The sequence below is a fragment of the Bidens hawaiensis genome, unplaced genomic scaffold (genome assembly GCF_021521415.1).
Source record: "Bidens hawaiensis isolate Kalapana, Puna unplaced genomic scaffold, B.hawaiensis_p1.1 tig00000190_1, whole genome shotgun sequence".
NCBI lineage: Eukaryota > Viridiplantae > Streptophyta > Magnoliopsida > Asterales > Asteraceae > Bidens > Bidens hawaiensis.
Genome location: NW_027491020.1, coordinates 1,317,659 through 1,341,329, shown reverse-complemented (window position 1 = coordinate 1,341,329; position 23,671 = coordinate 1,317,659). Strand labels below are relative to the sequence as shown.

At 34.3% G+C, this 23,671-nt stretch overlaps 2 protein-coding genes and 1 long non-coding RNA gene across 5 annotated transcripts; 2 read left to right on the top strand and 1 right to left on the bottom strand.

Moving 5' to 3' along the window:
* Nucleotides 1-1,005: 1,005 nt before the first annotated feature.
* LOC143587654 (uncharacterized) lies at nucleotides 1,006-2,751 on the bottom strand. 2 transcript variants are annotated; one of them, XR_013144955.1, is made up of 4 exons: nucleotides 2,582-2,751; nucleotides 1,925-2,024; nucleotides 1,638-1,847; nucleotides 1,006-1,066 (listed from the first exon to the last, which is right to left on the bottom strand). It is a non-coding gene; the product is annotated as an uncharacterized LOC143587654 (long non-coding RNA). The 2 variants fall into 2 exon arrangements; XR_013144942.1 differs by lacking the exon at nucleotides 1,006-1,066 and adding an exon at nucleotides 1,347-1,551.
* Nucleotides 2,752-3,047: 296 nt separating this feature from the next.
* On the top strand, nucleotides 3,048-4,456 carry LOC143594133 (thaumatin-like protein 1b). 2 transcript variants are annotated; one of them, XM_077073595.1, is made up of 3 exons: nucleotides 3,048-3,899; nucleotides 3,981-4,063; nucleotides 4,142-4,456. In XM_077073595.1, exons 1-3 carry the CDS (start codon nucleotides 3,145-3,147, stop codon nucleotides 4,144-4,146), a joined length of 843 nt encoding a protein of 280 aa, XP_076929710.1. In that variant the 5' UTR covers nucleotides 3,048-3,144; the 3' UTR covers nucleotides 4,147-4,456. The 2 variants fall into 2 exon arrangements, with proteins under 2 accessions (XP_076929710.1, XP_076929663.1); XM_077073548.1 differs by lacking the exon at nucleotides 4,142-4,456 and having other exon boundaries at nucleotides 3,981-4,119.
* A 2,956-nt stretch (nucleotides 4,457-7,412) lies between these two features.
* LOC143594293 (peptidyl-prolyl cis-trans isomerase CYP21-1-like) lies at nucleotides 7,413-9,083 on the top strand. Its single transcript, XM_077073655.1, has 7 exons — nucleotides 7,413-7,541; nucleotides 7,728-7,806; nucleotides 7,899-7,946; nucleotides 8,033-8,056; nucleotides 8,337-8,519; nucleotides 8,595-8,670; nucleotides 8,735-9,083. The coding sequence occupies exons 1-7, from the start codon at nucleotides 7,413-7,415 to the stop codon at nucleotides 8,919-8,921; spliced, it is 726 nt and encodes a 241-aa protein (XP_076929770.1). The 3' UTR covers nucleotides 8,922-9,083.
* The last annotated feature ends 14,588 nt before the right edge of the window (nucleotides 9,084-23,671 follow it).

Sequence of the window (23,671 nt, the reverse complement as noted above, 5' to 3'; positions counted from 1 at the left end):
TTTAAACCGGGTTATAACATCTCATTTATTTGTGAAACAATTTATCATCAAATCATAAGTATATATTATTAACTTTCATACAATAAAAAAAATATAAATTAAAAAACTAAATAAATATTTGAACAAACAATATAATACTAGCAGGTAGTAAAAATGATAATACTATATATATATGAAAAGAAATTACTATAATGGTGTGTGACCAAAATAAGGTAAATAAAAGCCCCTAAAGCAGGTAGTAAAAATGATAATACTATATATATATATATATATATACATATATATGAAAAGAAATTACTATAATGGTGTGTGACCAAAATAAGGTAAATAAAAGCCCCTAAGGTATTCATTTCTCCCTAAAAATCCTTAACTTTAATTCTACTTCTCCAAGAATTCATATCCCCAACCATGTCCTCTGAGAGATTTAGGTCTATCAAATCATGTCTAATCCTCTCATCTCACGTCAATTTAGGTCGTTCTCTACCCCTCCTCCCATCTATAGTAATGTTTTCTAGGGATCTAACCGGATTCGTCGTCTGTCTTCTCTTCACATGTCCAAACCATCTCAATCTCCACTCTCTTATCTTGTTTGATATGTTAGCTACCCCTAATCTCTCTCGAAACACAACGTTTCTTATTATGTCTAACCTTGTGTGCCCCACATCCAGCGTAGCATTCTCATCTCTGCTACCTCCATCTTCCGCACTTGTGCCTTCTTAATGGTCCAGCAATCTGTTCCATATAGCATTGCAGGTTTAACTGCTACCCTATAAAATTTCCATCTAGTTTAGTTGGGAAACTCTTGTCGCATAATATACTTGTGGCTGATTTCCATTTAGTTAGGTTGGGAAACCATGTCAATTTAATCATAGTTGGTTCCTAACTCCTTGTCAGCTAAAAGGAGACCACGAATGAATATAATATGTGGTCAACCTGCTCAATAATATTAATATATTAATTACAGGTCCGTATAAACAATGATGCTTGAAAGAAAAGATAAATATTCCTTGATAATACCGGTTTCATGGTCGAGTTCAAATTTCAGTTCGCTTAATTGTGATGATACCTTGTCACGGTTTTAACAATCCAAATCAAATGCGCTGAACATCGCCAAAAGGAATGGGTTCATTTTAACAGTGTTAGACATTTCGTTTTAATTGAGATGAAACTGAAACTAATAGACTGGAAAAAAGCCAAATTATAACCGTCGGCCTAGGAGTATTTTCGACAAACCAGGAAGTAAAATTGTAGTTTACTCGCTAAAATAATATGAAATTTGTAATCTTTTTTTGACATTAAATAATTATTTAAGAAAAAAATATAAATTTTGAACGAAAACTGTTCTGGATCAACCTAACACCGCCTGTTTCAACAAATTACAAAGCAATTGATATTAAACTGAAACCGTTTCGACAAGTTTAAAAAGTAATCACTTTTGAACCGAAACTGGTTTGGCACATTAATTTATGTATGTTGGCTAAAACAAAGTATCAAAATAATAATCTGAGTGGTAGAGATGTTCTTTCTCTGATCACCATGAAGCTGAATGACCTTTAAAACAACATTAACCAAAAAAATGATAATGAAAATTTTAGATTTAATAATAATAATAATAATAATACTACAAGATAAGTAACCTGGCATGGCCTAGTTAAGAGTCCTGAACAACAGTGCCATTGCAACAGAATTCCCTTTTGAGATCCTTCAAATTCTAATTGTAACTGAAATTTTTTTTAAACCCTGCACAGTTGTCAAGCTTTTCCTACCATTACATAGTTGAATGCGAATATGAATGTACTCTTTTGACCCATCACCAGGATCCTCAACAATAGCTTCAGCAAAGGGGTCTATAAAAACAAATACAAGTAATAAAAAGAGTTTGAAAATAAATTATTGAAGATAAACTACAACAGAAAGTGCTTACCAAAAGCAGTTGGAATCTGAAGGTCGAGTTCAGGCGTGAAATTTAGCTAGTAAAGTGAAACTGTGATCAAAACTTTTTTTGAAAAATATCTTGCTTGAATCTGATAAAAAAATAAAGTCAAAATAAATAAGTACATTTTTGCATTATATGCAAGAGATATGTATAACACTAATTTAACAATTAGTCTGATATGGTTAAACAAACTATACCAATCAATATAAATATAATTACTTCAAAATCTTCATAAACTTATGTGAAAAAAGAGTTTAAGATGTCTTCAGTATTGCATGTTATCTATATGATAATATTTTCATTTAAAATGCTCAATAACTATATGTAAGCATTTTAGTTGTAAGTATTAAAGAAACCACTGTCTGATAAAAGTTCAGAGCTTGGCTTGTGTGATCAAAACAACCCGAATACATCATCTACGATAAAAATCTTTGGTGATTTTGATTAGCCCTAATCAATATCACATTTGTGTGTTCATGGAAGAAAAAAAACCCTAAAATACAAAGAGTACCCCTAAAATAGTATCCAGTGGAAATGGAAGAATGCATAATCAGTAATTAGAGAAGGAATATGAAAACCAAAACCTAATCAATCATACGATTGCATTGCAGCTAATAAAAAAATTGATCATACAACAATTATTACCTGACCGGTGATTAGTTGACGCACCAGCGCAATTGGAATTATTGCTTAGAATCCAACACCAATTGATTGAATCTTCAAGTTCGTAAACAATGATTCCTGTCACCGGCTTCATAGAGACATAAAAGCAGAAGAAGATAGTTGGAAGGACGTGTAGAATTAGAACAGACGGTTGCGGAAGCGTGTGGTTAAGAAGAGGGAAGTAACCGCAGGAGAGATGATTAGATAGGAAGAAAACCGCCTGTAACCGCTACATCAATATCAATGGTCAGGATTACATCAGGTATTTTCTATGACTCAGATTGAAGTTCACTCTTCTCTGGCCATATAATATATAATTCTTGACTTTGTTGACTAAACCTATAACAAATTTCTTTTATAAAAAAACCGATTTATTATATCAAGTTATTTTTGCAAAGACAAAATTAACACAAAACTAATATTTAGTGGGAAAAAAGGTATTAATTATTAAGTAAATCCCAATCACAACTTTTCTACTCTGCTGTCTTCCCCTTAATTATTCATTCTTCCACTTCCACTATCCCCAATTCCAATCCAAATCCCCAATGGATCATCATCATTATATTATCCTCGTCATCACACTGATCCTGACATTCTCATCTTTATCATCACTAGTCCAACCCACCACCTTCAAGATCATCAACCGATGCCGCCACACCGTCTGGCCCGGTATCCTCACCGGCGCCGACAGACCCCTCCTCAACCCCACCGGCTTCGCTCTACCCCCAGGCAGATCAAGAACCCTACGAGTACCCGTAGCCTGGTCTGGCCGCTTATGGGGCCGCACCGATTGCACAACTAATCCAAATGGACAGTTAACCTGTGTCACCGCCGACTGCGGCTCGGGCAAACTCGAGTGCCAAGGCCGCGGCGCCGAGCCACCCGCCACGCTCGTCGAGTTCACATTAAACGGTGATCAGGGTTTGGATTTTTATGACGTTAGTTTAGTGGACGGCTATAATCTCCCCATGCTCGTGATACCGAGAGACGGTAAAGGCGCCGCCTGCAGCTCAACCGGGTGCTTGGTTGACCTGAACCGCGCTTGCCCCACCGCGCTCCGCGTGGCCCAGTCCAGGAGCGTGGTGGCCTGCAAGAGCGCCTGTGAGGCGTTTGGTGATCCCAGGTTTTGTTGCAGTGAAGAGTTTAATACGCCGGATACTTGTCCCCCGACCGAGTATTCCACGTATTTCAAACATGTGTGTCCACGGTCTTACAGCTATGCGTACGATGATAAGACAAGTACTTTCACATGTGTTGGTGCTGATTATATGATCATTTTCTGCCCATTACCATATACCAGGTAAATCATTATGTATCTATAATTGATTGTAGTAATTTATTGGGTTAAATATGTTTGATACCTCTTTTATAAATTTGACAGTGAAAAGCTGTTGGAAGCGAGGCAGGAGAAGGCGGATTTGCCGCTTGTGAACAAAACCATGATGCATATCGGTCGGCACTCAGGTTTGTCTCCGTTTGGTCTGTGTTTTGATTTCCTGTTGTGTTAAGGAAACTGTAATGACTTGCTTTTTTTTTGTTCAGAGTAATCTGCGGTTGGACTAAGGTTTTACACGATTGGCAAATGACCAAGTATGCGTTTTTCTTGTTGTGTCTAGATTTGTTTAGTATTCAATTCGCGTGGGCCGATTTAGGTGAGTTGCAAAATGATAATCTGATAAGGAAGTAAACTAAATAGGATCTTTTCATCTTTTCTTTGTTGGTTTGTTGTTGACAATCATCAAAACTCCACTAAAAGTTGTTGATTTGGAAGATACTAGATTTTGAATGACAATCCAAGTATAAGCTTGTAAGTTAAGTTAAAGCTCAAAGAGATGAGTATTTAGAAGGCATATAGGCCATGATATTTGTTAGCCGATTGATCATGGCTAGTCGGTTGATCACAGTTACTTGATCTAGCCGAATGGGCTTCTGGCATTAGCGTTAACTGGACCATCGGGTTCACATATTGCACACCTGAAACAGTAGGAAAGATGGAGAGGAAGATGTTGGAGGCTAATGATGATTAGACATTGAGGATGATCAAACAAAATGGTTGAGCCAGGGGATCTAAAGTCCAAAACATTATTAATGTGAAGTGAGAATCTTCATTTATAATGTCACATGGTTGTCTAGTGAAAAATATAGCTGACAGAAAATATTTCACATATGATTAGCCAATCACTATTGTTTCCGTATATTATATGTGGCATACTGTTTTTTATATTGGTTGATGAAGATGTAGACTGAGGGTACCTTAATTAACTTTGGATTATTATTGGTTTCTCATAATTTTCTCTGATTTCAAATGTCTTGTAGGCTATCATTTTTTGCCGTAGATGTAACGCTCTGAAAATTAGATCGGGTATTGAACCGGCTGTTTACCAGTATCAAATAATGTTATATATTAGTTTAAAAGCTAACAATATGCTAAGTATAACAAAAAGAAATCCAAAAGTTTAGAAACTTAAAACAGTAATTGTTTAAATATTAATCACTTGAATATAAACAAGTTTAAACATAAAACATTAATCACTCTTAATAAACATGACCAATGTTATATCATTCTCCAAAAATGTTTTATCAAGTAGTAGATCGATTGTGATTGTCCCTTTTTTTCAAATTAGTAGATTTAATATAAAAATAATGGTTTTTAGGTACCTAACAAGAGAGTAAATGAGATTTAGGTGTCTGCTGAGATGGCTGGATTTGACTCCTCTCTTCTAATGGCAGTCCACATAAGCAACGACGTGAAAATGTATGGTGACTGGATTAGCCATCTGAGATGGCTAGATACAACCTTATTCCCTTATTCACACGTGGCAATGCCATATGAGACCAGCTATTTTTTATAGAACGTCGACTTTTTTTTATTTAGGCAATGAAGGATTTGAGCTAGACTTTGTACAAAACTTGTTAGTTTAAACCCCGAGCTCACCTGAGTTTTTGTCCCACCGTGTGTTAATCTCGAGAGTTATGCTTTTGTGGTGACACAACGACTGTCAAGTGGCAGCCGGCGGTATGGTTTCCCGAGCAAACGCCAAAGCCAAACTTTGAAAGCTAGCGTGAGCCCGGTTAAGACGACATAATCTAGCAAAAGTGATGCAATTGTGCTCTCCAAATTTGGAGAGTTCAATAGCCTAAATACAAGAAAGTCGTTCTAAAAAAATATAGTTGGTCTCATATGGTGTTGCCACGTGTCAGTAAGGTAATAAGGTTGGATCTAGCCATTTCAGATGGCTGATCTAGTCACAATACACTTCCACGTCTCTGCTTACTTGGATTGCTGTTAGGAGAGGAATTTAATCCAACCATCTAAGATGGCTGGACACCTTAATCTCATTTACTCCTTTGTCAGATACCTAAAAACCATTTTTTTATATTAAACCTACTATTATGAAAAAAAAAATCTAAACCGTCTAGGAATTTGATGTCTTTCACTCTACTTCATTCAACAACTTCGTTGTGTTAGAGTGTTCCTTGACAGCGCCACTGCCCCGACTGTTGTACTCATGGAAACAAACAATTTCTATTAGAAGACTTGAAATTTCTTTTAAACGACCCATATTGAACGAATTTTGATGTTTGTTTCATATTATTTATGTAGTAGAAGTATTTGTAATTTATTGCTTTCCGTATTGTGACCGATTATATAGTGTTAAATTTATTTTATATACAAATGGTTCCTACAAACACATCACCATGTCATGTTAAAAGCCTAAAGGTATTCATCTTTCTTTCCTTGGACTGTCTATTCTCTACATCAGCGTTAGATCTTCGAAAGAAGATTGGAATCACAGTCGGAATTGCGGATGGAGAGATGAATTAACCGTACCAATTCTCATAATCTTCTAACTATTGAAGGGTGGAAGAAATACTCGAAGGAGTAATGACTAACCTAGTTAACCATTTCTCAATAAGCCAAAAAGATTGAAAATATGTTACTTTGCCCAATCGAAACCCGTTAAACCAACCATCTAAAATATAGTGATCCATGTATTGTGTGTAGGTCATGATTCGACTAGCCTGTCTTGCCAACTTAGTTGCTGAATTAGACAAATCTTTCATAATCAAAGGGTGTTATAAACTAATTTAACATAAGAAAGGTTACTAAAAACATTTATGATTAATACCTCTAAAACATTATTAAACAGCGGATGACTTTGTTTTTTTGGTCATAGGAGCTCGAGCTCTGTTTCTTTCGAGCTCAATTTCTAAAGCTCAAGTGATATTTGTGAGTAGTTTTTCAGGCTCATATTCTGCTTAATTATTATTTATTAATTGACTTACATACGTTTTTAATTATTTTTATTTATTTTGAGAAAGCCTAAGCTCGGCTCGAGACGACTATGCAATGTAAAATTAATATAGAAGTCCAAAAGAAGTAAAACTCAAAACAAAATAATGATTGTTAAAGCTCAATAAGTGTAAACAATCTTCCCTTACAAGGCTTGGGTCGGGATCGATAACCAAGCGAGCATTATTTGAGGCTCTACTCGGCTTGAGCTCGAAAAAACATGACTCGAAATTTATCGATCCAATATTTAGCAACTAACGGACGGCTCGCTTGGATAATCCAGTTTAAGGCCCGTGGCAATTACCCGATTGAGTTGAGTGTCATATGGTCAGGGTGTGAGAGAAAGTGAGAATTTGATCAAACACCTGGCGTGTGAAGCCATATATATCACCACCATTCAAGATCAATTACCCAGCAGCAGATCCGTCAATTTCACAAGAACCGCACATGATTTAACATTCATCACATCGCTTCAATTGAATAGCACATTGGCGGTGGTGGTTTTATTGAATGTATATTATGTATGAGAAAGAAGAAGAAGCAACCGAGTCAGTGATGATCTGGAATATCGTACGGCCACGATCTCTTGTTATCTTCTTCATCGCTTCAATCTTCCTCATCCTCGCCTTCTCATCATCCTCTCAACTGGTATTGATAATTAGTAATACTAATACCCTTGTGCATTTGTTAATCTCTTTATCTTAAGTTAAAAACATTTGGATTCCCAGGGTTTGTTTTCATTTCTGGATGATTTCAACAACATTTTTATATAAGTTATTATGTCATCCATATGAGTTCCAGTCTGTTGAAAGTAACCCTGATTTGTGTGTTCAGGAGGAAGATGCAGTCCCAGAGGTGCATGAAATTACACACAGAGTGTTTCTGGATGTTGACATTGATAAACAACGCTTAGGTACGCTTCTTTCTTTCCATGATGTAGATAACAACATTTCAACTTCATCTTTTAATTCAAAAGGTTTACTTTTTTAAATCTACTGTTTGCAGGAAGAATTGTTATTGGATTGTATGGTGAAGTTGTACCAAAAACTGTCGGTAAGCCTTCAATCTTCCTTCTTATCTGTTGCATTGTGAGATGCGGACCTTAACTCCGTTTGATCTTTGTGTATTTGTGTTTCCAGAGAATTTTAGAGCTTTGTGCACAGGTAACCCATGTTTCTGATATTATATTCGTATATTCATAAAATGGGCACACATGATACTATTTTAACGGGGTGCTTGGGATTCCTTCTTTTCATCCACTTATAACTTATTAACTTTTTGAAAAAGAATAAGGTGTTTGGGATTGATTTTGATGTGAGAGGAAAAGTTCCATAAGTTACACTTTTGTAACTTATAAACTTATTGAAAAGTTATAAGGAGGTAAAATAAGGAATCCCAAACACCTATAAATTAGGTGTTTCTCTAAATTTCTTTTGGGATTAGGGGAATTTGGCAAGGGTGCAAGCGGTAAACCTTTACATTATAAAGGAACACCCTTCCATCGTATCATACCTGGATTCATGATTCAAGGTGGAGATACTGTATACGGGAATGGTAGAGGGAATGAATCCATCTATGGTGGAGTCTTTCGTGATGAAAATTTTAAGATCAAGCATTCACATGCAGGTTTTGACTTTTTACTATCATTGTCTTTTGCTTTATTATTAGATTAGATGATTCTAATGGCTACAGTTGTTGCAGGTATGGTGGCCATGGTGAATTCAGGACCACATTCTAATTGTGCACAGTTCTTCATCACTACAGTTAAGACCTATTGGTAAGCATCAAAGTCAAACTGCATATAAATCATCAATTTAGTGTTTTAATTGAGGAATTTGCAGGTTGAACGGGGAGCATGTTGTGTTTGGAAAAGTTATTGAAGGGATGGATACGGTGTATGCAATTGAAGGTGGTGCAGGTACTTACAGTGGTAAGCCTAGAAAAAAGGTGGTTATTGCTGATTCAGGTGAAATTCCCAAGAACCAGTGGGATGTTGAGTTGCAAACTACAGCTGCAGCTGAATCATGACACTCATGTATTGCTAGATTTTACAAAATGGGTTGTGTTTATTTTTTGTGTTTTCTGTAGTCTGGTTGGTAATACATTCATCTGTATCTATTTTCTTGGCACACTTGTTAGTAACTGTGAGTTTTATGTTTAGAAAACATTGGTGTGCTTCTTTCTGCACATGTTTCTTGTTTGTAGTGACATGTGTGGAAATCAATGAAGTATAGCTGGTTTTTTGGCATACAGAAAACCTAAAAATATAAATGGGCTGCGAACCTTGAAGCAATATCAAGGATGTTGGCATGTGATATGCATGTCGCATGCTCGAGTAATGGAAACTATCTCTTGTAGAGACGCAGGGTAGGGATGCATACCTCAAGTTGGTCCGACAAACCTGGACATGTGCACAGGGTATATATCTCATCCGTCTCAAAAGCAAAGTATGAATCATTTTAAAATGTTACATGGATGGTTTTTTGGGTTTTTGATAACCGATAAACGACTGACGAACCTCACAATTAACGAACCGATAAACACATGTTCTGTTTAATCGATTTTCTGGTATACGGTAACCGGATTGTTCAGGTTGGGTGGAACCGGGCGGGCGGGTTAATTGTGTACGGGTAAAATTGACGAGAGCTTAAACTTGCATCTTTGTTAATTTTATATTATTATGAATTTTTTCTTTTGAGGTGCCCTTGTTTGTTGTGGTAAATTAACTTTTAAAAAATATAATTGTTCATAGAAAATATATAAATATCTACTATTATAATAAACAAAAATGTTGGTTGAACTATAAACCCCTTAGTTAGCCTAATATTTTGACAAGTGGCACACTCATGTAATTTCTAATGAAATTTATTATTTAAAACTAGGTTATTGACCCGTGTACGACACGGGTGAAAACATAGAAATCGTCTAACAAACACACGTAATCTGAAATGACAACATAATTTGTAATATGTTTTTTTTGGGACGGCAAAATGATGTTTAGTTGTAAATAATACTTGTACGAAAACACATGATTATCATACATACAGTTAAACCAAAATAACATTCAAAGTACAACGCTTAGAAACTTAATCAATAGTTGAAAATGTAAAATTCATAAATTACTAAATACTTCCTTATAAACCTTATTTGTTGTTTTATTTGTAACTTTACATTCATTGTCTTATATAAGCATTTTAATACAATCTCTACTAATCACTCTTGATAAAGCAACATAAGGTTGACCATGTGTAAACATGTGGTCTCTCAAGTATATGTCAACTTTTGCTAGAGACTAACCTTTAACTTCTATTAATGGCCATTGCAAAACAAACTGTAAATGAAAAGTGCATTCCTTTCAATTTAAATGGAAATTTTTTTAATCATAGATTCATAGTGAAGTTTTCCTAAAAATCGACGCTTTGTTCGCACCATGATAAACATTATACTTTGGAATACAAGTCTTTCTGACACACGCTTGATTTCAGTTACCCTGTTATATAATTAACTTAACAAAAAAATCCGTAAATAAAATATTTATAAATAATAATTAGAATGTGTAAGTAGTAGCGAATGTAAAATTAGATTATATATGTTTGTAAATATGAAAATAGAAATGAACCTTACGGAAAAAATGTTAAAATTGCATAATTTAATTGATGAAAATACGTGTGGTGAAATTTATTGTGAAACTGAAAGTATATATATTGAGGTAATAACATAAATATTTTTGGTTAGTTAATAAAAGAAGAAATATTATTCTCGATTGCATTTAAGGTTATTGATTTCATATAAATTTGAAAGATTTTTAAAGATGCAAAAAAGATATATATATATATATATATATATATATATATATATATATATATATATATATATATATATATGAAAGTTCATACCTAATTTATCTAATTAATGCTATTATTAATAGTCGAACGATTTTTAATGTAAAAATGGTTCATATTGATTTGATATATATATATATATATATATATATATGTTTAAGTTTAAGAGAGAAATCAAGTTATGCAAGAAGTGTGAGAAGTTCTTTCAACTAATCAAAATTTTTCTTTTTATTTTTTCTTTTAGTTAATTACAAGGTTATATTAGTCAAAGTTGTTTGTTCTATATTTGGAATTATTACTATATAATGCTAACCGATTGAATTATACAGTTATTATTTTTTTAATTTAATGGTTTTTAATTTAGATCTTTTCATTCTAACTCTTGTTAATCAACAAGTCCTTCTTTGCAAACCCGACTCAATTTTCTTCATATATCAACATATTTAAGAAAATACAAATAATCTTTAATACCATATATTTATCTAAAATTGGTCAACACCATTCATTTTCTTAGTATTCACGTCTCAAGAATCCATTTTTAAACAATAATCCAAAATATACATTTCTACACGTTTGAACAAATAAAACAAACTAATTGTACAAATAGTATTTTTTGTGTTTTGACACAAATCCATAATATAAAGTTGTATTTCAATATATCATACACAAGTATTAATCATACTACACAAATAAAAACTCTAAATAAACAAATAACCCTTCCTTCACTAAATTAAAGAACTCATGTAACATTTCCTACACAAATTTAATAAATCCATACATCATGGTATTTGAATACATCCTACACAAGTGTTAATCATACTACACAAATAAAAAATCTAAGAAAATAGATAATCCTTCCTAACAAAATTAAAGAACCCATACACAATGGTATTTGAATATATCTTATGCAAATATTAGTTGAATTAAACAATATAATAAAACATTCTCATTAACAATACCCCAACATAAGTTGAATACATCCTATACAAGTAGAAAAGTATTTTCATTGGTATTTGAATATATCCTACATAAATTAAAAAACATCCTACACAGTTTATGTATCTTATCATATTTGTGAACAACCACTGTTTGTTATAAAATATACAAAGGATCAAAATTATACATACACAGAGAGAATGCAACCGTACACTCTCATCGAAGTCATTTTTTGTTACGAAATCGCAGTTAAAGAAAACAAAAATTTTTGAAATAACTTCTTGAATCACACTATTTTTTAATCTTATTGCAAATGTAGATGTTTCAACATGAACACCATCATGTGTTTTAGTAATCTGAGACAAAAAAAAATTAAGATAAAGACAAATCTTGGTACGTATTTGAATTTTGTGATTGGAAGATTATGAAAAATAAGCATTAAATAAGATTTATCATCATAATTTTTTAGAAACTCATTGATTGTAAAACGTTTGTTACAAAACAATAAGACAAAACTACCATTTTTATATTAAAATCTTATATATGATTTGGTTATTTATTACAAGATTGCCATTATCATTATGAACCATAGATCAAACATAATCAATGGTACAAATTCATTTCTTACACTTCTTGCATTAATTTGATTTCTTTCTTAAATCATCATCTATATATATATATATATACGTATTTAAAATTCAAAGTATAGAATGAAATTAGAGAATATATCATATACCATACTTAATATAGTTATATAAATCTAATTTAACATTTTAATAATTAAATTAACATTTAAAAATAATCCTCAAAAAAAATATATTTTGAGGCTATATGAATTATCATATAAGTTAAAATACAAAGATTTTTAATGCATAAAAATTGTAAATGCTTCTCCAAAATAAAATTTTATAAATTATTATTATATACAAATATACAAAAAATCATAAATGTAAACTTGGAGATGTTATTGCATTCATTTAAAAAAAACAACCAATTTATTAACTAATAATTAGTTGTTTCCTAAAATACAAAGTTAATTGATTTTGTAATTTTTAAAAGTTATAAATTTTTATTATATACAAATGTACAAAAAATTAGAAATGTAAACCTGGAGATATAATTGCATTCATTTTTAATTACAAAACAACTAATTTAATAACTACTACTAAATTGTTTCCAAATATACAAAGTTAATTGATTGTGTAAGTTTTAAAAGGTTTGCAAATTAAATGCATTAGTTATTTATTTAATACCAGATTTAATGTCTAATATATTTTAATTAATATGATAGCATAATCATGACGTAGTACAAATAACATTAGTTCTAAAGCTTCAAATAAATGAAAAATCAAATTCAAAAAAATAAAGTTACATGATTTATGATTGGTGTAAAGTTACTGCAACTCATCCAATCCTAACTTTGGTTTTAAGAATAGGAAAGTAATGTAAATAATTTACAAATAAAAACATTTATCTATTACTTTTTAGGTGAATTTCTTCTACATTATTTTGTATTTCTACAACATTCATTTAATACCACGTAGCATGCCACATAAGAATTATGTTAACAAAATTGATGTGTATCTTTTGCTTGTACTTCACTGTGCAAGAATTTTGTACAATGGAAGCTCCATCTACATAAAACATAATCATGCCAGATTTGCAAATTAAAGTTGTCATGATTCTTTCTACATATATGAAACGTAGATACGCTAATTAACATTTCTCATAATGAACTTCAACATTAATTCTTCCAATATCTTTCAAGGCATAATAGAGATTAAACTTACAATATGATTAATTACCTCAAGAATATTTAATCTCCTAATGATCGTCAACCAAGAAGCTTCCAATGGTAAACTTGCACCACCTATCCATATGCCTTTCTAGCAAACGAAACTGCTACACCAATTAGGTGATGGCGAATAACGTAAAACTAATTAAGACGTAGAATGCATAATAGTAGCAAATGCAAAAAGAAACTAAAAGGAACCTTACACGATCTTAAAATTCCTTCATGTCCCCTTTTGAATCACATAATTGATGCATGAAAAGAAAAAAAAAATGAGTACTCAGATTGAGTAAAGGGTTAAGAAAAATCAAATGAAATCAAATAAATTATAACACTAACAAAAAGGACTTGTAGTGAAAATAGTGTTGCGCTACTACAATATTATATAGGATGATAAAGAAAATCATATTTTTATTAACTTTTTTAAATATAGAATTAAAAGTTTTTAAAATATACATAAATTGTGTTGAATTCAAGTCATAGTCTGAGTATACGATTAATGCATAGTTATCCTTCAAACACCATAGTCTGAGTATACGAACCTTCAGTACATAGTCGTTGTTGGAAACATCCAAATCCTTGAACATGGTAATGTTTGATGCTTCCATGTTGCTGTGTGAAAAAAATCAAATTCAAGCAAAGATTAAAGATTCAATAATTAATATTTATACTTTGAAGAAAACAAATAAAATTATAAATATAAAAAATTTTTATCCGTATGAAGAAAGTTAAAAACCATAAGAATGACACAAATATGAATTTTGAGTAACGAAGTGAGAAGTGTGAGAATTTCTTTATTCGGGTTATAGTATATATAGATAAACAGATTTTGTTAGAAAGTTTGAATTGTTAGATAAAAAGAAAATGTCTAAATATAGTAAATTTAGGGAATACAATTAGGGGTTTCAAGAATGTAATTGATAATTGATATTTACTTAATTTGGTAGTAATAAATATAGTAAATTTAAAGAATGTAATTAGGGATTTTTGTATAATAACCGAATAATAAATATAGTCAATTTAGAGAAAGTAATTAGGGATTTATTTATAACAAAATAATAATAATAACTCATAACTCATATCAATTAAATTATATTATAATTCGTGTTTACAAAATTATACACATTAAGTTGACTTTGAATTCAAATTAAAATCCTTAAAAAGTTGTTAGGTGAGTTAGTATTGTTAGGACCTTTCCTAACAACTATTGTTCAAATAATTCATGTATTTAGGTGAAATTTTATTTAATGCTTCGAGACGTAAGAAACATCTATATTTAGGGAAATTGTATTTAGACCTTTCCCTAATCAAATACAATTTCACGACACCTAACAACTATTTTAATTAGGTGGAATTTGTTTAAATTTGTTTAAATTGTATTATAAATACAGGAAATAGATTCACAATAATAATTTGTTTATGTTTATTATTTAAAAAAATTGTATTTAGACCTTTCCCTAAACGGATGTATTAAGGTCTAGAAACAAAAGAGGGGGAACATGCTATGTTTAAGATTGCCAAAGCCAGGGAGCGTAGAAGGCAAGATCTAGGACCGGTGAAGTTCATAAAGGATACAGATGGGCATTACTGGTCAAGGAGCAGGACATCAAGCTAAGATGGCAAACCTACTTCCACAATCTTTTTAACAATGGGAGAGCTTTCCAAGAAGAACATGACAACACAAACTTTCAACGACAACAATCGAATAACTGCTACTGCCGACGGATCACACGAGAAGAGGTGAAGGATGCACTTAGGAGGATGGGAAGGTCTAAGGCGGTTGACCCAGACAACATACCCATCGAGGTGTGGAAGTGTCTGGGGGAGGAAGGAGTCATGTGGTTAACTACTCTGTTCAATAGTATTCTCAAATCAGGTAAGATGCCAGACCAGTGGAGGAGCAGCGTTGTAGTTCCTATCTATAAGAACAAAGGAGACGCCCAATGTTGTGGTAACTACCGAGGAATCAAACTACTAAGTCATACTATGAAGCTATGGGAAAGAGTGATTGAAGGTAGACTTAGACGAGAAACTCAGGTTACGGTCAACCAATTTGGCTTCATGCCGGGGCGTTCCACCACAGAGGCAATACACATTCTAAGAAGATTAATGGAAAAGTATAGGGAGAAGAAGCGTGATCTACACATGGTGTTTATTGACCTAGAAAAGGCCTACGACAGTGTGCCACGACAGGTGCTCTGGGAGTGCTTGGAGGGTAGAAGAGTGCCCAGGAAATACATAGAGATAATTATGGATATGTATACCAGGAGTGAAACAAGTGTCCGTGAGCCAGTGGGGGATACTGATTTCTTTCCTGTAGAGGTAGGTCTTCACCAGGGGTCAGCGTTGAGCCCGTTTCTTTTTGCAGTAGTCTTGGATGAGTTGTCAAAGTCGATTCAGGGGACTCTCCCGTGGTGCATGATGTTCGCAGACGATATTGTGTTACTTGCTGAGAAAAAACAAGATCTAAACATGAGGCTTGAGGAGTGGCGAACAACCTTAGAGACACAAGGTTTAAAGATTAGCCGATCTAAGACGGAGTACCTCTACTGTGATTTTGGTGGGATAAACGACAATGAAGACGCACAGATCACAATTGAAGGGCAGGTGGTCCCGCAGGTAACGAAGTTCAAGTATTTAGGATCATTTGTACAGAGCGATGGGGAATTAGACAGTGATGTCACCCACCGAGTTCAGGTAGGATGGTGTAGATGGAAAGCAGCCACAGGTATATTGTGCGACAAGAGTTTCCAGAGTAAACTAAAGGGAAAATTCTATAGGGTGGCAGTTAGACCTGCAATGCTATATGGAACAGAGTGTTGGGCCATCAAGAAGGCACAAGTGCGGAAGATAGAGGTAGCAGAAATGAGAATGCTACGTTGGATGTGTGGGCACACAAGGCTAGACCGAATAAGAAACGTTGTGTTTCGCGAGAGATTAGGGGTGGCGAACATAGCAGACAAGATAAGAGAGTGGAGATTGAGATGGTTTGGACATGTAAAGAGAAGACAGACGACGAATCCTGTTAGATCCGTAGAAAACATTACTATAGAGGGGATGAGGGGTAGAGGACGACCGGAATTGACTTGGGATGAGAGGATTAGGCATGATTTGATAGACCTAAACCTCTCCGAGGACATGGTTGAGGATAGGAATTCGTGGAGAAGTAGAATTAAAGTTAAGGATTTTTAGAGAGAATTGAATACCTTAGGGCTTAGACTTAACTTATTTAGGTCGCATACCATAATGGTATTTCCCTTACATATATTATTATTATTATTATAATTATTATTAGCTTTTATATAGGTGATAAACTGTGATCTTATTATTGATATTATTATAATTAGTAGTAGTTTGTATATAACTGTTAAACTTTGATTTCCTTTATTTTGCTTCATACACATGTACTTATAGCCGAGGGTCTCTCTGGAAGCCACCTCTTCATTCCTTTGGATGGAGGTACGGTGTGCCTACATCCCAACCTCCCCAGACCCTACTTATAGCTTTGCTGTCGGTGGGATTTTACTGGGCATGATTGATTGATTGATTGATTGATTGAAGTTGACTTTGAATTCAGGTTTTGGTTAAATGCATACATTAACTATTTTAATTATTAATAATTGAATTTATTTTTGATTTATTTAATTGGTAAGAAAAATAGAGAAGTGTAAGATATATTTGGAAAGAAAGACAATTGTCCAATAGAATAGGGCCATGTGGAGGCAAAATAATTTGTTTTAATAGTATAGTAGGATACAATTTTAATTAAGATTTAAAACATTCCTTATTAGCCTTATCAAGCATCACATCAATATTAAATTTACACATGATACTTACCTACATAAATTATTTAAATATTACAATTTTAGATATTGTTACTTTTAGTGTATTGTAACCATATAACTGTTTACAATATGTACAAAACTAATGTTGTATATTTTGTTTACGGTTATGGTGGAACTGGTAAAACCTTTTTGTGGAGGACACTTTCTGCTTCTTGAATGTTGCTTCAAGCGACATTGCATCTTTATTATTGTCGGGAGGAACACATTCAAGGTTTGGAGTTTCTATAAATCTTACTGAGGTTTCATCTTGTGGCATTAAAAAAACACTGGTGCTGCCCATTTATTAAAGAAAACAAAGTTATTTATATGGGAAGAGGCACCTATGACTCATAAACATGCGTTTGAAGCTTTAAACAGAACCTTAGTTGGCCTAATATTTTGACAAGTGGCACACTCATGTAATTTCTAATTAAATTTATTATTTAAAATACAATTTTAATTAAGATTTAAAACATTCTTTATTAGCCTTATCAATCATCACATCAATATTAAATTTACACATTATACTTACCTGCATAAATTATTTAAATATTACAATTTTAGATATTGTTAATTTTAGTGTATAGTAACCATATAACTGTTTACAATACGTACAAAACTAATGTTGTATTCGTTGTTTACGGTTATGGTGGAACTGGTAAAACCTTTTTGTGGAAGACACTTTCTGCTTCAATAAGATCCAAAGGAGAAATAGTTTTAAATGTTGCTTCAAGCGGCATTGCATCTTTATTATTGTCGGGAGGAAGAACAACACATTCAAGGTTTGGAATTTCTATAAATCTTACTGAGGTTTCATCTTGTGGCATTAAAAAAACACTGATGTTGCCCAATTATTAAAGAAAGCAAAGTTATTTATATGGGACGAGGCACCTATGACTCATAAACATGCGTTTGAAGCTTTGGACAGAACCTTGAGAGACATGTTGGGTCAAAATGGTAACATGAATTGTGAAAGGCCATTTGGTGGAAAAGTTGTCGTTTTCTTCCTATTGTTCAAGGAAGCACGGGGCAAGACATTGTTAATGCATCTTTGTGTTCATCCTACCTTTGGGGTATTTGCAAACTACTTAAACTAACAAAAAACATGAGGTTAATCGTTGGAAGTAACAAATCTAAAATACAAGAAACAAAAGAGTTCACTAATTGACTTTTGGATCTAGGAGAGGAAAAACTTCCTGGTCAAAATGATGGTGACGCGACTTTTGATATTCCTGACGATCTTCTTATTAAGGATACAAGTGATCCTATTTCACAATTAATTAACTTTGTGTATCCTTGTATCCTCAGAGACTATGAAAATCCAGATTTCTTTAGTGAAGGAGCCTTACTCACCAACAAATGAGGTCGTTGAGGAAGTTAACGAACGTTTGTTGTCCATGTTTCCAAGAGAAGAGAAAGAATACCTTAGCTCTGATAGTCTATGCCCAGATGAAAATGTTCGTGACACGATTCAAGAAAATATGTACTCTTTTGAGGTTTTAAATGGATTAAAAATTTATGGACTCTCAAATCACAAGTTAGCACGAAAAGTTGGAGCACCGATCATGCTACTTAGAAATGTTTACCAAAAAAATGGTCGATGTAATTATGTAATGGAACAATACTACATGTAAAAAGACTTTATAATCGTGTTATTGAATTTGTCATATCTGGAACCAATATTGGTGACCGCACTTATATTTGAAGAACAAATCTTATACCAACAGAAAAAAAATTCCGTTCATATTTCAAAGGAGGCAGTTTCTGGTAGCTGTTTGTTTCGCAATGACAATCAATAAAAGCCAAAATCAATCACTTTCTAGGGTTGGTTTATTTCTTAGACAACCGGTTTTCGCCCATGGCCAGTTATATGTTGCGCTGTCTAGAGTTAAAACAAGAGGACTCAAAGTACTCATTTTTTATGAAGATGGTCAAGTTTAAAAAAGACTACGAACGTTGTATATAGAGAGATTTGTCATGTAATTCTATCTGTCTTCATTGTAATTTATTAGATGTTTTAAGTGCATCTTTAGATTCATTGACTTTTTAATATAATTAATTTATCCAACCCATGTATCACACGAGTATCTAACCTAGTATGATCATATATTTATTTATTGAACGATGATTTTCATCCAAAATGTTTACATACATATATATCATATCTCAAACCAAGAAGGTTTGGTTCGGGTTTTAGGACAAAAGGTAAGCATTTTTACACACCAAGAGGAGTTTTGGATTGAAAAAGTTTCAGGCGCCATTTCTAGGGTTTTCAAGCTAAGGAACTCGATAAGTTTCTGATTTCTATATTTATCGCGTAGTCTAGTCTTCTCAAGCTTTAGTTGTCTCTTGATATTAGTTCGCACAGGTAGTTGGTTTTTGCCTATGTGCTGTAATCACATTTCTTGTTTTCACATATCATGTAGTACTCGATTAGCCTAGTTCACACATGGGGTTAAGCGAATACTTTGGTTGTACGAATATTATAGCATGTGAGAACTTTAGTAATACGAGTACTTAGTGTGCGAGAACTATAGCATGTGAGAACCCCAATATGCGAGTGCTTGGGGGTGCGATAACTTGGTGTAAGCAAGTAATTAGAGTTTTTGAATGGTATGGAAATTTATAGTTTCGTATGTGTATCTCATACAGCCGCTCACGTTTTTGGAGTATAAGAGTTAGTTTAGGTGAGTTTCATCTAGAGACGAGGTGAATTATAGATCCTTTTTTCTATATATTTTGGGGTGGTGTGGATGCTCGTAAATAATGGTGAAGCTTGGTAGTAAATGAGTATTATGAATGAGTGTAATATAAGTCAATGCACAGTTTAGATCTGCTTAGGCACTTCTATGAGCATAGATAGCACTTCTATGGGTATATGCGGGGGCCTTTGTGGGTTACCCGTTACTTTACAATTTAGTAGTGGAAGGGTGTTAAAATATTTAATTCGTATGCTTTTCTTATATTATTTTTCTACTTTTTGTTTATTTTGCATAATGGGTTAATTCTGGATGGGCTTGAGATTGTGAGCCTGGTCTAGAGTTGCACAAAAAACCCGAACCCGAACCCGAACCCGGAACCGGTTTTTCTAAAACCCGGGTTTTTAATACCCGAACCCGACCCTACCCGTAGGGTACGGATAGGGTATGACTTTCAATGTTGAACTCGAATCCGAACCCGTACCCGATTTAAACCCGATAATACCCGAAACCCGGTTCTAGGTATACCTGAAAACCGAAACCCGGTTTAAACTATACCCAAAACCCGGTTCTGGTTATACCCGAAACCCGGGTTTTTTGCATACCCGAACAAGATTTTTGCATGCTGTTTGTGCACATGTTTTTGGGCTTTCAATGTTTGTGCAAATGATTTTGTGTGGCTGTCCACAGATCTATAGTCGTTCTCCAACGGATCTTTTTTTGGAGCACGTATATGATATAAATACTTATTTAGAGCAAACACATAAAATATATGTTTTTTGTATCATTGTTTAGTTTTTTATGTATGTTTAAATGAACTTTGAAGTTTGTGTGCAAAAAATTGGAGTTAGAATAAAAAAAATGAAGCAGACCCGTTAATATAAGAGAACTGTAGAAAACGGTTTTTTTAATACCCGGAAAATAGGGTATTCAAAACCCATAAAACGGGTTTTTTTCAATACCAGAAAATAGGGTCTTCAAATACCCGGGTATTGAAGACCCGGTTCAATACCCTACTCGAACGCGGTACACAGGGTATGGTTTTTCAAGCCAATACCCGACCCGACCCCGACCCGATTATTGTTAATACCCGATTTTTCAATACCCGATCATACATTAACCCGGTTCTGTTGGTTCCCGTATCACCAATCAATAACAATAAATAGATCTCAGATCTGTGTATATAAGATTAATACGAGTAAGGATCTAGCTCATAATTAACATCGATTCAGTGTTGTATATGTGTGTATATATTATCAATAAGTTATCAATAATGTTTGTATAATCTTAGGTGAAGCTTGAGAGAGATCTGGACAGCAAAGCCTTTCAAAACTTTCTCTCAAAAACTTAAATTAAAGTGAACAATAGTTCACTATATATAGAAGGCGACCTGGTTCGCTAACATCCCCTAGCGAACCAGCTTCCCCTTCGTTACATAATTTAACATAACGAACCGCCCCCTGATTCGTTAACATCCCCTAACGAATCAGGAGGGAATACATTATAATGTCTTAGTTCGCTAACATTCCTAGCGAACTAGACTTAACTTAACGAACTAGTCTTAGTTCGCTAACATTCCTAGCGAACTAGACTTAACCATAATGAATTAGTTAAATATAAACATTAAATATTACATTAATCGATAAATAAACATTAACGATAAATACAAAGACTCCAGACGCAAAACCGTGCACTAACAGACACCCCCTCGTCTTGAGCTCTTTGTCTTTAACTTATTTGAAGCGCTTGGACTGCCAGTCTCTGCAACTATGAATTCCATGTTCGTGACACACACGAACGACTCGTTGGAATTGCATAGCCAGGTCGTAATCTTCTTGGCGTTCAAACAAAATTTGCTTCATGTATAGCACGTCGTTGTCTGTCTCTGATAGATTAACCAACCACATTGGGTCGATTATCTTGATGAGCTCAGTCTGCAGTCCTCGACCACGAACAATAACGGCCTCACCAGTACGATTATCATAGTACCAACGGTTGAAAGACAGATAAATATCTTGAGGCATTGTCTTCACCGGAACCTTTTTCATTGTCTTTGGCGGCTTCACTTTCAAGACAAGTTTCTTCCAGCCGGTCCTTGGATCAATCTCGTCAATGCGCTTACGTCTTGGGACCTGGGGCTTGAAGAATTTGAAGCCATGATTGACCTCGAACAGTAAGTGTTGATGAAACCACTCAGCCGTTCGGTGACCCCCACAATTGATAAATGGACGTCTCGCGAGGGTACGTACATCCCAACGCGGTAGAGTTAAAACATCCATTATCCTCTCGTAATACTGGACACCCTTTTTCCACTTAACTATACATACTTTAAGGTCTGAATCATAGAGCCAGGAGACAATATCACCATGTACCTTAGAAAAAGTCTTGAAGGTAGTCATCTGATTCGCCTCAATCCAAGCAGCAGCGGTATCTTTTCTTTCTTGATCTACATACCGATAAGCACTGATAATCTTACCCACTTTCTGATGTTTGAACCATCTTTCTATGTCATCATCAGTAACTTCTTTGAGTGAAGGAACTGCTCGCTGTACAACCTTCTCTAGTTCATCCTCAGTCTCTTTAATTACATCTTCGTGAAATACCGGAGCACCTTGATCAACGTTTGCGTGTTGATACAAGTCCGGGTACTCTTCAGCTGTCACATCCTCCATCTCAATCTCCTCGTTCTCATAAATAAAATCCGTATTCATAAATGACGGATCAACTTCCATTTCTACCTCATTGATCACTTTGACATCGGGCTCAGTCTCTAACGCAGTCAACTGATTGTCATTCAGCCCAAGCAGAATCGCAATATGCTCCCGTGTCAAAGATCTAACAATAAACTCACCGACCTCTATCTCATCTCTGTTCACCACACTTCTAACCACCCCTGATCCATCAATAAATATCACCGTGTTAGCCTCAATCATTTCAATTGGCTTGGAAGCAGTTGGATCTTGATAGATAATTATCTGCTTGTTCGAATCATCAGCGCCACTAACACCTGCACCAGAGGATGAACCATGCGATTGTTTAGGCTCACCTCCTGCATCAGATTCGTCAGGATCATCTTCGTCATTTTTGAGTTTCTTGAGGGCATCTTCTTTACAAGTTAATTGTAAAATCAACTCTTCTTGTTCTTTTAATTTCACCCCCTGAGACTCAACAATCGTACGCAACGATTTAGTCTCCTTCTGACAGAAATAAATATAACTCATCATTCGTCGTTGATTCTGCATGAGTCTTTCTTGAGTTTGACGGTCAGCTGCCATTTGATTTTCATATAGATGTAGCAGATTTAGCAGCATTTCAGTTTGACGCCCTGGTGGAAAATTGTATACAGATGGATGAACAGGTTGAACAGGTCCTTGAGGTCGAGTAATCCTCATAAACGATACATCACTAGGCGGTGGTGGAGGAAGAGTAGTTGTTGGTAGAGGAGGAGGTCTCATTGATGTGGTGGAAGATACTGTAGAGAACACAGCAGGAGGCCTCGGTATCTCGGTCAACGCCATTTGAGGAATAAGACCGAGCCTCTCATGTGACACCATCGTCGTCGTCAAGGTAAGCATTGGAGTGCTAGTAGTTAGCGGCACCGCCGAGCTTTGAGTAGTTGATTGACGTAGTGGTGGAGTTCCAATAATTACTCTAGCCCCAGCAGACACACGGGGCTTCTTTGATG